The sequence below is a fragment of the Bos taurus genome, chromosome 29 (assembly GCF_002263795.3).
Source record: "Bos taurus isolate L1 Dominette 01449 registration number 42190680 breed Hereford chromosome 29, ARS-UCD2.0, whole genome shotgun sequence".
Classification (NCBI taxonomy): Eukaryota; Metazoa; Chordata; class Mammalia; order Artiodactyla; family Bovidae; genus Bos; species Bos taurus.
Window position 1 is genome coordinate 9,264,699 of NC_037356.1, and position 12,965 is coordinate 9,277,663.

The 12,965-nt window shown below is 36.1% G+C and overlaps 1 protein-coding gene across 2 annotated transcripts in view; it reads right to left on the reverse strand.

Annotated features, from left to right (window-relative positions):
* Positions 1-740: 740 nt before the first annotated feature.
* EED (embryonic ectoderm development) overlaps positions 741-12,965 on the reverse strand; it is a 30,552-nt gene continuing 18,327 nt past the window's right edge. Inside the window, exons 9-13 of one of the 2 annotated variants that reach the window (XM_015461113.3) lie at positions 12,197-12,302; positions 10,972-11,046; positions 2,166-2,324; positions 1,347-1,420; positions 741-1,075 (exon numbers count right to left, since the gene is read on the reverse strand). In XM_015461113.3, coding sequence (XP_015316599.1) covers positions 949-1,075; positions 1,347-1,420; positions 2,166-2,324; positions 10,972-11,046; positions 12,197-12,302 — 541 coding nt within the window. In that variant the 3' untranslated portion in view covers positions 741-948. The remainder of the gene's footprint in view (positions 1,076-1,346; positions 1,421-2,165; positions 2,325-10,971; positions 11,047-12,196; positions 12,303-12,965) is intronic. The other variant, NM_001040494.2, reaches the window with a different exon arrangement.

Genomic DNA, 12,965 nt, shown 5'->3' on the forward strand with positions numbered 1-12,965 from the left:
CTTCTGGTTAAATGCTCCGTATGTCATCTTGGTCCTCTTTGGAGAATTTTTATGGCCTTTGTATTTTAATCCTATTCTTGCTTTGTATTTTAATTCTATTCTTTTCCGTAAATATAACCAAAGTACCCTATGTTTGGGACAAAATCACTAAGTATTTCAACCCTATGATATCAATTTGCTTGTTTGTTTTAACCAATACTCTTCTAGAAAAGGGGACAAGAACTCACTATACAAACACATTCTCCATTTCCTTCATTTTTCAACTCACTGCATTTAAGCTGCTGTGTCCTCTCCTCCCTTGCTGTGATGATATTTCCACTAAGATTACTAATGACGAAGTTGTAAATCAAATGGCAATGTTTCCTAACTGTAAAGATAAAATATTATATAACTCTTATAGACTGCTTATTACAAAGTTAGTATAGAACAAATCATTAAGAAATATAAAACCACAGGAATACAATTTCCAATAAAGCTAAGGGTTTGGTGAGTCAAATTCTGTTCAAATTGCTTCTCATGTATTAAATCACATGATCCTTTTAATTATCCAACGTCAGTTAATGGCAGAGCCAAGATTAAAATTCAGTTTAGTTCCAGAGCTTATACTTAATCACTATGTTTTATAACTTTTTCCATTAGGCAAATAAAACAATCATCATCACTGAAAAAAGATAAGGTGTAATTTTATTACTTTCAACACTGCATCACAATGAATAAAACAAACTAAAGTAACACACAGCTTTACAAAAATAAATTTTTATTAAAAGCAGTAGAGTCTGAGCAGGAGACAGTACAAAGAGTGTAAACAATGTAAACATCACTACATTCAGCTCAGCCTGATTGAATGCTGAAAGACAACTCTAAATGCTCTATGTGCCCTTACTAGCAGGATACATTAGTTCTATTGTACACAGAAAACACACGCTAATTTTGATTGGGAAAAGTACTTTATCGCAGTCGGTCCCAGCGCCAAATGCTGGCATCATCACAAACAGCTATAAGAATGCTGCTGTCCCTGCTGAAACTGGTTTGTCGAATAGCAGCCCCGCATTTGTGATGAGTCAGCGTTGTGCATCTAGGGAGAAAACATGACAACAGGTTAAATATCACACACACACAATGCTGTCAGTATCAAACTTAAAACCAGTGAATGTAACTTACTACCAAAGTACTCAGGAAAAACAATTATTATTAGAATAAAAAAGAAATACTTTACAATATGCTGAGAATGTAAATGTTACAAATGATGTTAAGGATGGCATTGTAAGTATCAATTACTTACTCTATAGTGACAACACTCTGAAGGAAAAGTCAGAAATTATGAAGAGGAATTTCTAAATACTTACTTGGCTTTATGAGGATCTTCTACTTCTAAATCCCAAACATAAAGTTTGCCAACCTGATTGCCCAATGCAAGCATCTGTATAAACATATTTTAAAAACCCATCAAAAACAAAACAAAAACCTATCAAATTATTAATATAAGCTATAAAGATTTCAAGCAATCCTAAGATATCTTTCTTATTGCAGAAACATCTCAGCTCCACCCTGTGGCAATGCTCTTGGTTATTTCTTTGCATCTTATATTTCTGATTTGTAAATGAAGATAAGAGCAACTAATACTTCACAAAGGTGCCCTGAATAAATTAAACCATTTTGCAAATTTTTGAAGAGCTATACAATGTACACAATTAGCATATATTCTTCATTCTGCTCTAAAGAACTATAATAAAAGCCACAGAAAATTTCCAAAGCTTTCATATAGCAAGAAATAACCAAGTAATTTGTTACCATAAAATTATAATACCAAACTTCTGTAAAATTTTAGATAACTAATATTTTGTCTCTATCTTCCATGATGGTTTTCTATATAAGAAGATGAAAATTCCAATCACCAAAACATTAAATCTTACTAACAGATGTTATGGAAAGTAAACACCTAACTGCCACCACTGACACCTGTCAATTTCATCTATAATAAGCACTGCAGATGGTGTGCAGAGCCACAAGGGGAGAATAAATAACATCAAAGGCCAAAGCAAACAATACAAAAAAATCAAGGTAGATTACACTTAAAGAGGAAAGAGAACACAGATGCACTCAGAGAAAACTAAAATTGCATGGTTTTAAGTCAAATACTTTCAAAATGTAAAATATGTTGCTACCTTTTGCCAGAAATCCATAGAAAACCTCATGTACCAAATGTCACACTGGCTGTAATCAAATCGCCCAAGAATAGTCACATTAGACTCACTGGGTTTAATTTTATCTATATCATCTTCCATTTTGCCAGGTTTCCAGCATACAATGGCATTTTCACAAGACTTAAAAAAAAGACACAAGATAAAAAAGAAATGTTAATTGTAGAACTGAATTTTAAACATTACAAACAAAGCTTTTCTCAACTATCATTTCAGAATTCACAGCTCTTTAAACCTGGTTATCCCTCAATTGAGTCCAATGATAAACATATTCATTTGTATTTGCAAGAATCAGTATCTACACTTACAGATTATCAACAGATTTTAACAATACAAAAGCATTACACTATCTAGAATATTCATTTTTGAAGTCACAACTTCTCTTCCAAACCAAGTTTCAGCCTTAACTACTTCAGCATACAGAGACTTAAGTATTTTATAGCAAAGATAAAGTTACAAACGTATTAGAATACACGGTTCTTCAATATGACCCCTGCTTATTCCATCTTTCTCTATTTCACTTCTAATTTCCTGCAGTTCCAATCTCCTGTGGTTCCCTTTATACAGTTAACTATTAATCCTTCGTCTGCAGTATCTGTACTACATGGTAGGTACTCAATAGATGTTGTAGGAAAGCTAATGAATTCATAGAAGGGGCCTTACAGATCGGATTATACAAAAGGCAATAAAAGCAGTGATTCAATATCCCAACACTGGTAAGGGGATGGGAGTGAAATGGGCTGAGTTACACCTTCTCTGTCCTGCAACAGTGAAATCTTTACATACATTCTACTTTAGTAGCGAGTGGTGGAGAATACAATGAGAGAAGAAAATGCAACACAGAGGGCGCTATTTATATTACTGTGTAGGCTAGTGGTTTGCCAGTTAAGGAATCTTTGGCAATGTCTCTGGCTTCCAGGTAACAGAGGCCAGAGAATGCTGAAAACTGCATGTAGAGAACAGCTCCTCCCACAAAAAAGAACTGTCTGACCTCATTATCTCAGACCCAGGACTGAGAAATCCTGGTGGAGGTGAAGGGTGCTTACTGGAATTTTACAGGACACATTCCACACAACCACATATGGTAGCCCTGTGGGGTTCACTGGCATTTCAATGGTTTAACAGCGGGGTCATAGGGAGATTAGGAAGTGAAGAACATGTTTTTTTTTTTCTCTGCCCTTTTTAGATTATATAAAATCCCAGGGTTACAGATCCATTATACAAGTTCTTTATTGTAAAGTACCTTAGAGAGCACCCAGTCTGGTGACTCTTTTAAGTGCACAGTTGGATTGACAGCCTGTAGAGCTTTCTTTAAAACACATCTTGGTCCCAACCCCACTGAATCACAATTTCTGAGAGAGGAGGCCAAAGCAGCAGAACTGTAACATAGCTCTTCAAGTGCTTCTTACTGACTGTACTGGTAAAGGACCCTTAGTCAGTAGAGTCCCCTCACAGAGAGCTAAAGCATAGGGAGGTAAAAAGAGTCTACCCACACTAATGGATGGCTGTACTTGAAAGTCATCCAGAGAGTTTCTAACAATTACAAATCCGCAGGTCCTTGTGCCAGATGTAGAATACATGGGGACAAAGCTTAGGAATCTGTTTTTACAATGTCCTCCCAGTAGTTCTCATGTGGAGCCAGATTTGAGACCACCAATACTCAGTTCAGCCTCTTAGCTAAAATGCAGATTATCTTTTCCTATCATCTGATTAAGTTCTAAGAGCAGAAATTTTAGACCTACTGCCTTTTTACATCTGCTTCCAGCAACCAATGAAGTAGAGGTACTTTTCCCTATTCATCTCACTAAATACAACTTAAAAGTCTGAAGGGCATGGAGGAGGCAGACTGGTTAAGGACCCTGGGACATGAGGGACACTGAGTTCCTTGGTTTTGCCTCCTTTCTGTATCCCAGACTACATGCTAGAGAAGGTAGTGACTCAACAAAGCTAAAGACAAAACAAAGCCCCCCAAAGCCTACTCTCTCCAAAGGATCAGTAAAGTGGCAACCCAGCATAAGAGAAAATTTTCAGGTAAACAATACCACAGAAAAAATTGTGGACCCGCCCACATACCAACCAGCACAGTCCCAGTGGGGATCCCTTCTCACAGGTGGTAACTAAACACTTCAAGTACATAATACCCTGCTGACTCCTCCCTACTCCTCATGGTAATGACGTGACTCCTCCTCCTCTCTGGCTGGGGTTGTATTAGAGGCAAGGTAGCAAAGAGTCTAGAAAATCCCATGGACGGAGGAGCCTGGTAGGCTGCAGTCCATGGGGTCGCTAGAGTTGGACACGACTGAGCGACTTCACTTTCACTTTTCCCTTTCATGCACTGGAGAAGGAAATGGCAACCCACTCTAGTGTTCTTGCCTGGAGAATCCCAGGGACGGGGAAGCCTGTTGGGCTGCCATCTATGGGGTCACACAGAGTCGGACACGACTGAAGCGACTTAGCAGCAGCAGCAGCAGAGTGTCAAGAGAAGTGGACAACAGAGGGTGAGATGGTTGGATGGCATCACTGACTCAATGGACATGAGTTTGAGTGAGCTCAGAGAATTGGTGATGGACAGGGAGGCCTGGCGTGTTGCAGTCCATGGGTTGCAAAGAGCAACTGAGCAACTGAACTGACTGACTGAACTGAACAGAGCGCCAGGATGTTCACAACCACCTACCACAGTGTCAGCTGAGACCACCCAGGGAGCAGTCATGCGGGCTCCAAACCCCTCCCTGCTAGGGCGGTGTCAGCAGAGTCCCTGTGAAAAGCCTAAACTCTTGCCCCTTAGAAAAGAGGCATCACCACTAAGTCAACCAAGTGGGGAATGTCCCCTGCCACCTGCCAATCATGAAGCAGCATTCACTTTACAGCTGAAAATTTATCAAAGGAAGCCTGCTGTAAGAGAGCTAAATAAGAGCCCAAGTTTCCTAACAGTACCCAAATTATCCATATCTCCATCAAAATTCATTTTTCATACCAAGAAATGTAAAATCTCAACTTTAATGAGAAATGATAACAAGAGACACAAACAATGAGATGACACAGATGTTAGAACTATCTGACAAGGATTTTAAAGCAAAGAGTCGGACACGACTGAGTGACTGAACTGATCTTAAAAATGCTTCACCCTAATACAAAATTAAAAGTTCAAAATCTGGAAAAAAAAAAATGGTTCAATAAGAAATTACAAACACACTTAGAATACAGTCTCAGCAAAGAAAAGAAAAGGTAAGAACCATGTGGAAATTTCAGAACTAAAAATACTATAATCAAAGAACAACTGAAGGGCTCACCAGCAGAAGAGAGATGAGAGTCAGTAAATTTAAAGTTAGAACATAGAAATTACCCAATTTGAACAAGACTTGAACAAAGAAGTTACCAACTGAAAAAAGAAAAACAGACTTATTAAATGACAGAGTCTCAGGGACCAAACAAAAAATCTAAAGTATCATTAGAGGAGAGCGGGGAGAAAAGGGGGATAAAAAAGAATTTGAGTAATGGCTGAAAAATCCCCATATTTGGGATGAATTATGTCCCCTAAAGACCTACAGATCCAAGATTCAAGACAGTAAATGAATCCCTCAAAGACATAAATATCAAGCTGAGCACAGTCAAACTTCTGAAAACTAAAAATAAAGGAAAAAAAAAAAATCCCCAAAGCAGTTAAGTCAGAAAGAATACCTAAGCTATAAGGAAAAACCAATTCCAATGGTGGCAGATGTCTCATTACAAATGACAGAGACCAGAAAGAGGGGGAACAACAGTGTTCAAATGTTTAAAGAAAGAACTGTGGGATTTACTGAATCCTCTATACACTTCAGGAGTAAACCGGAAATGAGGACATCCCTAAACTAAGAAAAACGAAAAGAATCTGTCAACATTCTAAATCAATAGCTACAGAATGTTTTACGAACAGAAAGGAAATGATAAAAGAAGGAATCTTGGAATATTAGAAAGGAGGAATGAACAACAGAAAAAGCAAAACGAGTAAACACAAAATTCTCCTTTTCTTCAAGTTTTTAAATTCTGCTTGATGGTTCAAGCAAAAATTGTAATATTATTTAACAAAGTTCTCAATTGTAAAGGAAATATTTAAAACAATTATAAGTGCAGGACAAAGTGGGAGATAAGCTTCCTATACTGCATTTGAAGTGGTAAAATGCTAATATACTGATGATCACATACAACTCTCAGAGCAAACATAAAAACAAAACAAACTACACAAAGAAATACACTCAGAGGTAGTACAGATAAATCAAATTGGAATTTTAAAATATGTGCATATAACCTACAGGAATTTAGGGGAGAAAACCCAGAGAAATGAAAAAAAAAAATTAAATGCCAGACAATGTAACAATTGGTAAGTTTAAGGCTCAAATATAAACAGTCTAAATTTACAAGCTAAAACAGTTTCTCAAAGTGAATTAAAAAACAGTATGACCCAACTGTATGTTGTAAGAAACTCACTTCAAATGTAAGAATATACATAGATTAAAGGTAAAGGGTTTGAAATAGATATACCATGTAAGCATTAATTAAAGGAAAGAAAGAACGGCTATACTACAAGATAAAAGGAGACATCAAAGCAAAAAAATCTACCAGAGAAAGAGATGGACCTTCCACAATGATAAAAGGGTCAAGCTACCAAGAAAAAGCAATACTAAATGTGTATATGCTAACCAACAGACCTGCAATATGTCACAGAACTGAAGGAGAAAGGGAAAAATTCATGATTATAGTTAAAGACTTCAGCACTTAAGAGCAGACAGACATCAACAAAGAAACAGAAGAATTCAACCACACTCAACCAATAGGATCTTGGAGAAGGAAATGGCAACCCACTCCATTGTTCTTGCCTAGAGAATCCCAGGGACGGGGAAGCCTGTTGGGCTGCCGTCTATGGGGTCTGCACAGAGTCGGACGGACTGAAGCGACTTAGCAGCAGCAGCAACCAATAGGATCTAGCTGACATTTACACAACACTCCACCCAACAATAGAACACGTTCTTTTCAAGCTCCCATGGAACATACCCAAAACAGGGTCATAAAACAAATCTGAAAAATTTTAAAGAATCAAAATCATAAAGAATATACCGACTGACCAAAATGGAATCAAACTAGAATCAGTAAGAGAAAGATAATGAAAATTTTCCAACACCTAAAAACTAAATGGGCTTCCCTAGTAGCTTAGTCAGTAAAGAATCTGCCTGCACTGCAGGAGACCCAGGTTTGATCCCTGGGTTGGGAAGATCCCCTGAAGAAGAGAATGGCAACCCACTCCAGTACTCTTGCCTGGAAAATCCTATGGACAGAGGACCCTGGCAGGCTACATACAGTCCATGGGGTCGCAAAGAGTCGGACATGACTTAGTGACTAAACCACTACCAAAAACTAAATAGCACACTGCATATGCTGACTGGGAAATTTATAGCACCAAAAGCTTACATTAGAAAAGTCTTGACTAAATAATCTAAGCTCCCAAAACTAGCAAACAGAAAAACAAAATACACTCATAGGAAACTAAAAAAAGGGAGACAGGAGGTAACAAAATAATTTTGACAAACTCCTAAAAAGATTGACGGAAGAGAAGAAGACATAAATTACTGATTTCAGGAATGAAACGGGCTATCACTAAAGACCTTGCAGATATCAAAAGGATAATAAGGGAATACTCAAACAGCTCTCTACACATAAATTTTTCTATTAGATGGGATGGATCAATTCCTGAAATAGCACAAACTACCACAACTCACCCAATATGAAACTTCATTCGAACAACCTTTTCACTTCTAAGGAAATCAAGTTTTTAATTTTTAAATTCCTCCTCAAAAATTTTTAGGCCCTAATGCCAGTATTATTGATATCAAAACCAGACAAAGACAACTAACAAAACTTCAGACCAATATTATATATCATTAATACACATAAAATTCTTAACAAAATATTAGCAAACAGAATTCAGCAACATATAAAAAGAATTATACAGCATGACCAAGTAAACTTATTTCATTGCATTAATAGGCTAAAATAGAAAAAACAATGATCATATCAATTGACGCTGAAAAAGCATCTGACAAACTTCAACACCTATTCATGATAAAACTCTGAAAAAATTAGGAAAAAGAACAACTCTCAACTGGATATAGAACATCTACAAAAATCATACAGCTAGGACTTCCATGGTGGTCTAGAGTGTCTGGCAATACAGGGGACAGTGGTTTGATCATTGGCGGGGGGAACTAAAATCCCACATGCTGCAGGGCAACTATGCCCGCGCACCACAACCAAGAACCTATGTGGTACAAGGAAAGATCCTGAACGAGGTGACGAAGGTCCCGAGTGCCGCTACTAAGACCTGACACAGCCCAAAAATAAGTACTAAAAAAGAATCATACAGCTGATATGTGTAATTGCAAAAGACTGAATTCTTTACCCCTTTAACATCAGAAACAAGCCTAGGAAGTCTGCTCTTAACACATTACTGACCAGAGACATATTAATATATCTTTTGTTACCTGAATGCTATTGACTGGAGATGTTATCAATGTTTTTAGAGTGATACAATCAATATCACCATGTGAAGCTGTTAGAGCTTAAACTGCACCAAGGGTTCATCATACAACTTATGACTGTCATTATCACTTACATTTTGTTCCAACTCTGTGTATATTATAAACATAAAATTTTCAGAAGTGACATGTCATGAAATTTTGAGGAAGAATTTTTCAGTGAATTTTATGCGGATATGTTCTATGTCTAAGTGACATATATACTAGTGTCTCAGAAGATGATAGTTCTTCCAGAATATAGTTCTAATTCAGATGATGTGAATATCAGACCAACAAAAAATCTTAGTGATAGATTCTGATACAAAGTGAAAATGCAACAGTGCTGGAGACTGCTCCTATACTTCTACAGAAGAGTGGATTGAAGACAACATTTCACAAAAATTGGAGGAATTATAGGTATGTAAGGTGTAACTGACCACAGGTACCTGTACAGTGTTAGTGAAATAACAGAACTAATTTTTGGCCAGTCAAAATAAATATCACCGGCCACAGGAGTTAGTTTCTGCAAAAATTCCCCAGTCATTAATGAGTTAACACTGCTATTCAATGTAGTGCCAGAATCATGTCAGTTAAATGAGACAAGAAGTGGAAAGTTCTTTAAAAATTCAGTTCAGAAAGGAATATACAAAAACTGTCCTTATTTAGAGATGAAATGATTTATGTAGAAAATCCCAAGTAATTAGCCAAAAAAAAAAAAAAACCCTCAAACCACCCTTCTTGAACTATAAGTAGTTAAAATAGATAGGACTCAAGATTAATACACAAAAATAAATTTATTTCTATATATTAGCGATGAACACAAAGAGATGGAAATCAGAAATACCATTTATTATAGTCACTCAAAAAAGAGAAATACTTAAGGTATACATCTAACAAAGTAGGTACAGGACTTGCATGCTCAAAACTACAAAATGCTGGGGGATTCCCTGGTGGCTCAGTGGTGAAGAATCCATCTGCCAATGCAGGAGACATGGGTTTGATCCCTGATCGAGGAAGATCCCACATGCCACAGAGCTTAGCCCATGCACTGCATTATTGAGCCTGTCCTCTGCAACAAGAGAAGCCACTGCAACGAGAAGTCCACGCACCACAACTCGAGAGCAGCCCTCACTCGCCACAACCAGAGAAAAGCCTGTGCAGCAAAAAACCCCACCACACCCAAAAAACAAAATAAAAAAAATTATACTTAAAAACACCTACAAAATGCTGATAATAAAAAATCCAAGAAGGTCTAAATAAATGAACAGACATATCAGTCAAGGACAAGAAAACTAAGCAGAGTAGATATTAATTCACCACCAAATTGATACATAGGTTTAACACAACTCCAATTAAAATGTTCCTTACCGTCAAAGAAATTCCAGCAAGATTTTCAGTAAATGTAGACAAGATAATTCTAGACCTTATATAGAAAGGCAAAGGAACTAGACAAAAATAATTTTGAAAAAGAATAAAGTGGATGAAATTACTCTACCAATTCCAAGACTTATTACAGAGCTAGAATAATCAAGCCTGTGTATGTAGTGCTGGTAGAGGGAACAGAATATAATAACCAGAAACAGCCAGATACAAGCATGGCCAAACAATTTTGAAAAAAGTGCAAAAGCAATCCAAAGGAGGAAAGACAGGCTTTCAACAAATGGTACTGGAACAACTGGATAAACTATAGGCAAAAATGAACTTTCTACCTAAATGTCATACAAAAACTAACTTAAAATGGACCATAAATTTAATATAAAACATTATAAAAACTTTTGAAGGAAACACAGGGGAAAATCTTTAGGATCCAGGGCTTAGTGAAGAGCATTTCAAAATAATAGCAAAAGCATTATCCATAAAAAAATAATTAAAAAAAAATAAACTTTATCAAAACTGCAAATATTTGCTCAGCAGAAGACCCTGTTAAGAGAATGAAAAGACAAGCTACAGACTGGAAGAGAAAATTTGCAAACTACTTATCTGACATAGGATTTAGAATATATGAAGAACTTTCAAAACTCAACAGTAAAAAAAACAAAACAAATCCAATTAGAAAATGAGCAGAAGATATGAAGAGACATCATTGAAAGGATATATGGATGGCAAATAAGCACATAAAAAAGATGTTCAACACCACTAACCATCAGGGAAACGTAAATTAAGACCATGATGATGTATCACTACACACCTATCAGAACAGCTAGAATAAAAAATAGTGACAATACCAAATGCTGGCGAAGATTCGAAGACACTGCATCTTTCATACATTGCTGGTGGGAATGTAAAATGGCACGGCCACTCTGGAAAATAGTTTGGCAGGTTCTTAAAAAACTAAACAAACGTAACCATGACCCAGCAATTGCCCTTCTAGGCATTTATCCCAGAGAAGTGAAAACTTACGTAAGTCCACACAAAAACCTACACACGACTGTTCAATAGCAGCTTTATTTGTAACAGGCCAAAAACTGGAAAGGACCAAAATGTCCTACAATAGATGAATAAGGTTAAATAAACTGTGGTACATCCATACCATGGGGTACTATTTAGCAACTAAAAGGGAGACCTATGATATACACAACTTGGATGGCATTATACTGAGTGAAAAATAATCTTAAAAGGTCCCATACAGAAACATTCTTAAAATGACAAAAATCACATGTGATAAAATAACATACAACTACACATACACATACACTTATAATGTCAATTTCCTGGATTTGATACTATACTGTATATATAAGGTGTAACCAATGGGAGAAACTGGGTGAAGGACAGTGTGAAACCTCTCTAAACTGTTTCTGAAACTTCCTGTGGATTTAATTTCAAAATCAAAGGTTAAAAAATAGAAAAGTAAAATTTTTTCTTTACCCTCATTGGTAAGGAAAAAATAAATAATCAGGCTCTACCCAAGAAAAAGTGAAATGCCCTGAAACCTATACCAAGAAGAAACTGGATAGCAATTTGTTCAAATCTGACAATCCTAAATGTTCAGATGACATCACCACCAACTTTCCTAAATTATCAGTAAAAAAAATATATATCAACATACTAGAGCAGGGGCTGGCAAACTAGAGCCCATGAGCCAACTCCATCTGTTTGTTTTTGTACATGTAAGTTCACTAAAATGGACACAAACATTCAAAACAAAAACCAAAAAAAAACCCCTACTACTGGCTTTAGATATTGGTAATTTTACAGTAACAGTGGATATCAGAGAATATCATCTTGCAAGTTAACATTTTTTTTTTCTTACTGGAGCACAAATTATAGTTCATCAGGATGTTTTATGCCTAAAATAAGTTTCTGAATTTTCAAAGTATCATGAGACTTAAAAAAAAAAAGCCATTTCCCATCTGTTACACAATTTATCAACTGCATAAAAAACTGTGCTCCCTGCAGAGTTCCAACTCACACAACAATGGAAATACACCTTAACAGCAGTTACCATACCTTGGAAAGTATCAAATCACCTAACCATCGTACACAATCGACATAATTTCTATGTATGTCTCTGGTAGAAAAGTCAGGAAAATGAATTTTCTGAGAAATAAATGGCCTGAAATAGAAACATCAAAAGTTAAGAGAAAAATGTGTAGCAGAAGCTAATTTTCCTTTTAGGATTTATAAAACTCTGAAAAGAAAAACAGATGAGTATTAGTTTGTCTATGTTCCTATAAAACTAAATACCTTCTGATCTGTTTACTGGCAACTAAAATCTCATTCCGTTTTTGTTTCTACATTTTACTCCATTATTAGCTCGCAACTGAATTTTGTATTCATCCTATGAAATTTCATTTATAATAACTGCAACTTTCTGCCTTACTATAGACCAAAATCAATTATTTCAATTCTGGTTATCTTAACCAATAACAAAAGACATCTGCTTAGAGTTGAAAATTTCTCATAGAAGATGCTAAGCTACCAACTCAATCCTTTCATATTAACAACGGTCTATGAAAGTTAACACACCTACCTTATTTCAAAAGATAGTCATCTTTCAGAAACAATGACACATTTCAAAGTCTGGTAAAGATAAAGTTAGGTGCGAATCCTGCCTAGAACAACAATTTCTGAAGATGACATCTGACAGGAATTTGACATTTATTAGTTAGAACTTTTCCTGTACTTAGAAAAGTAAAATATGGCACAATTTTTCCTTAAAGATGTTTGTGACAAAACTGTAAGCTAGAGAAGTTGCTATCAATTCTTCAGTTAATTA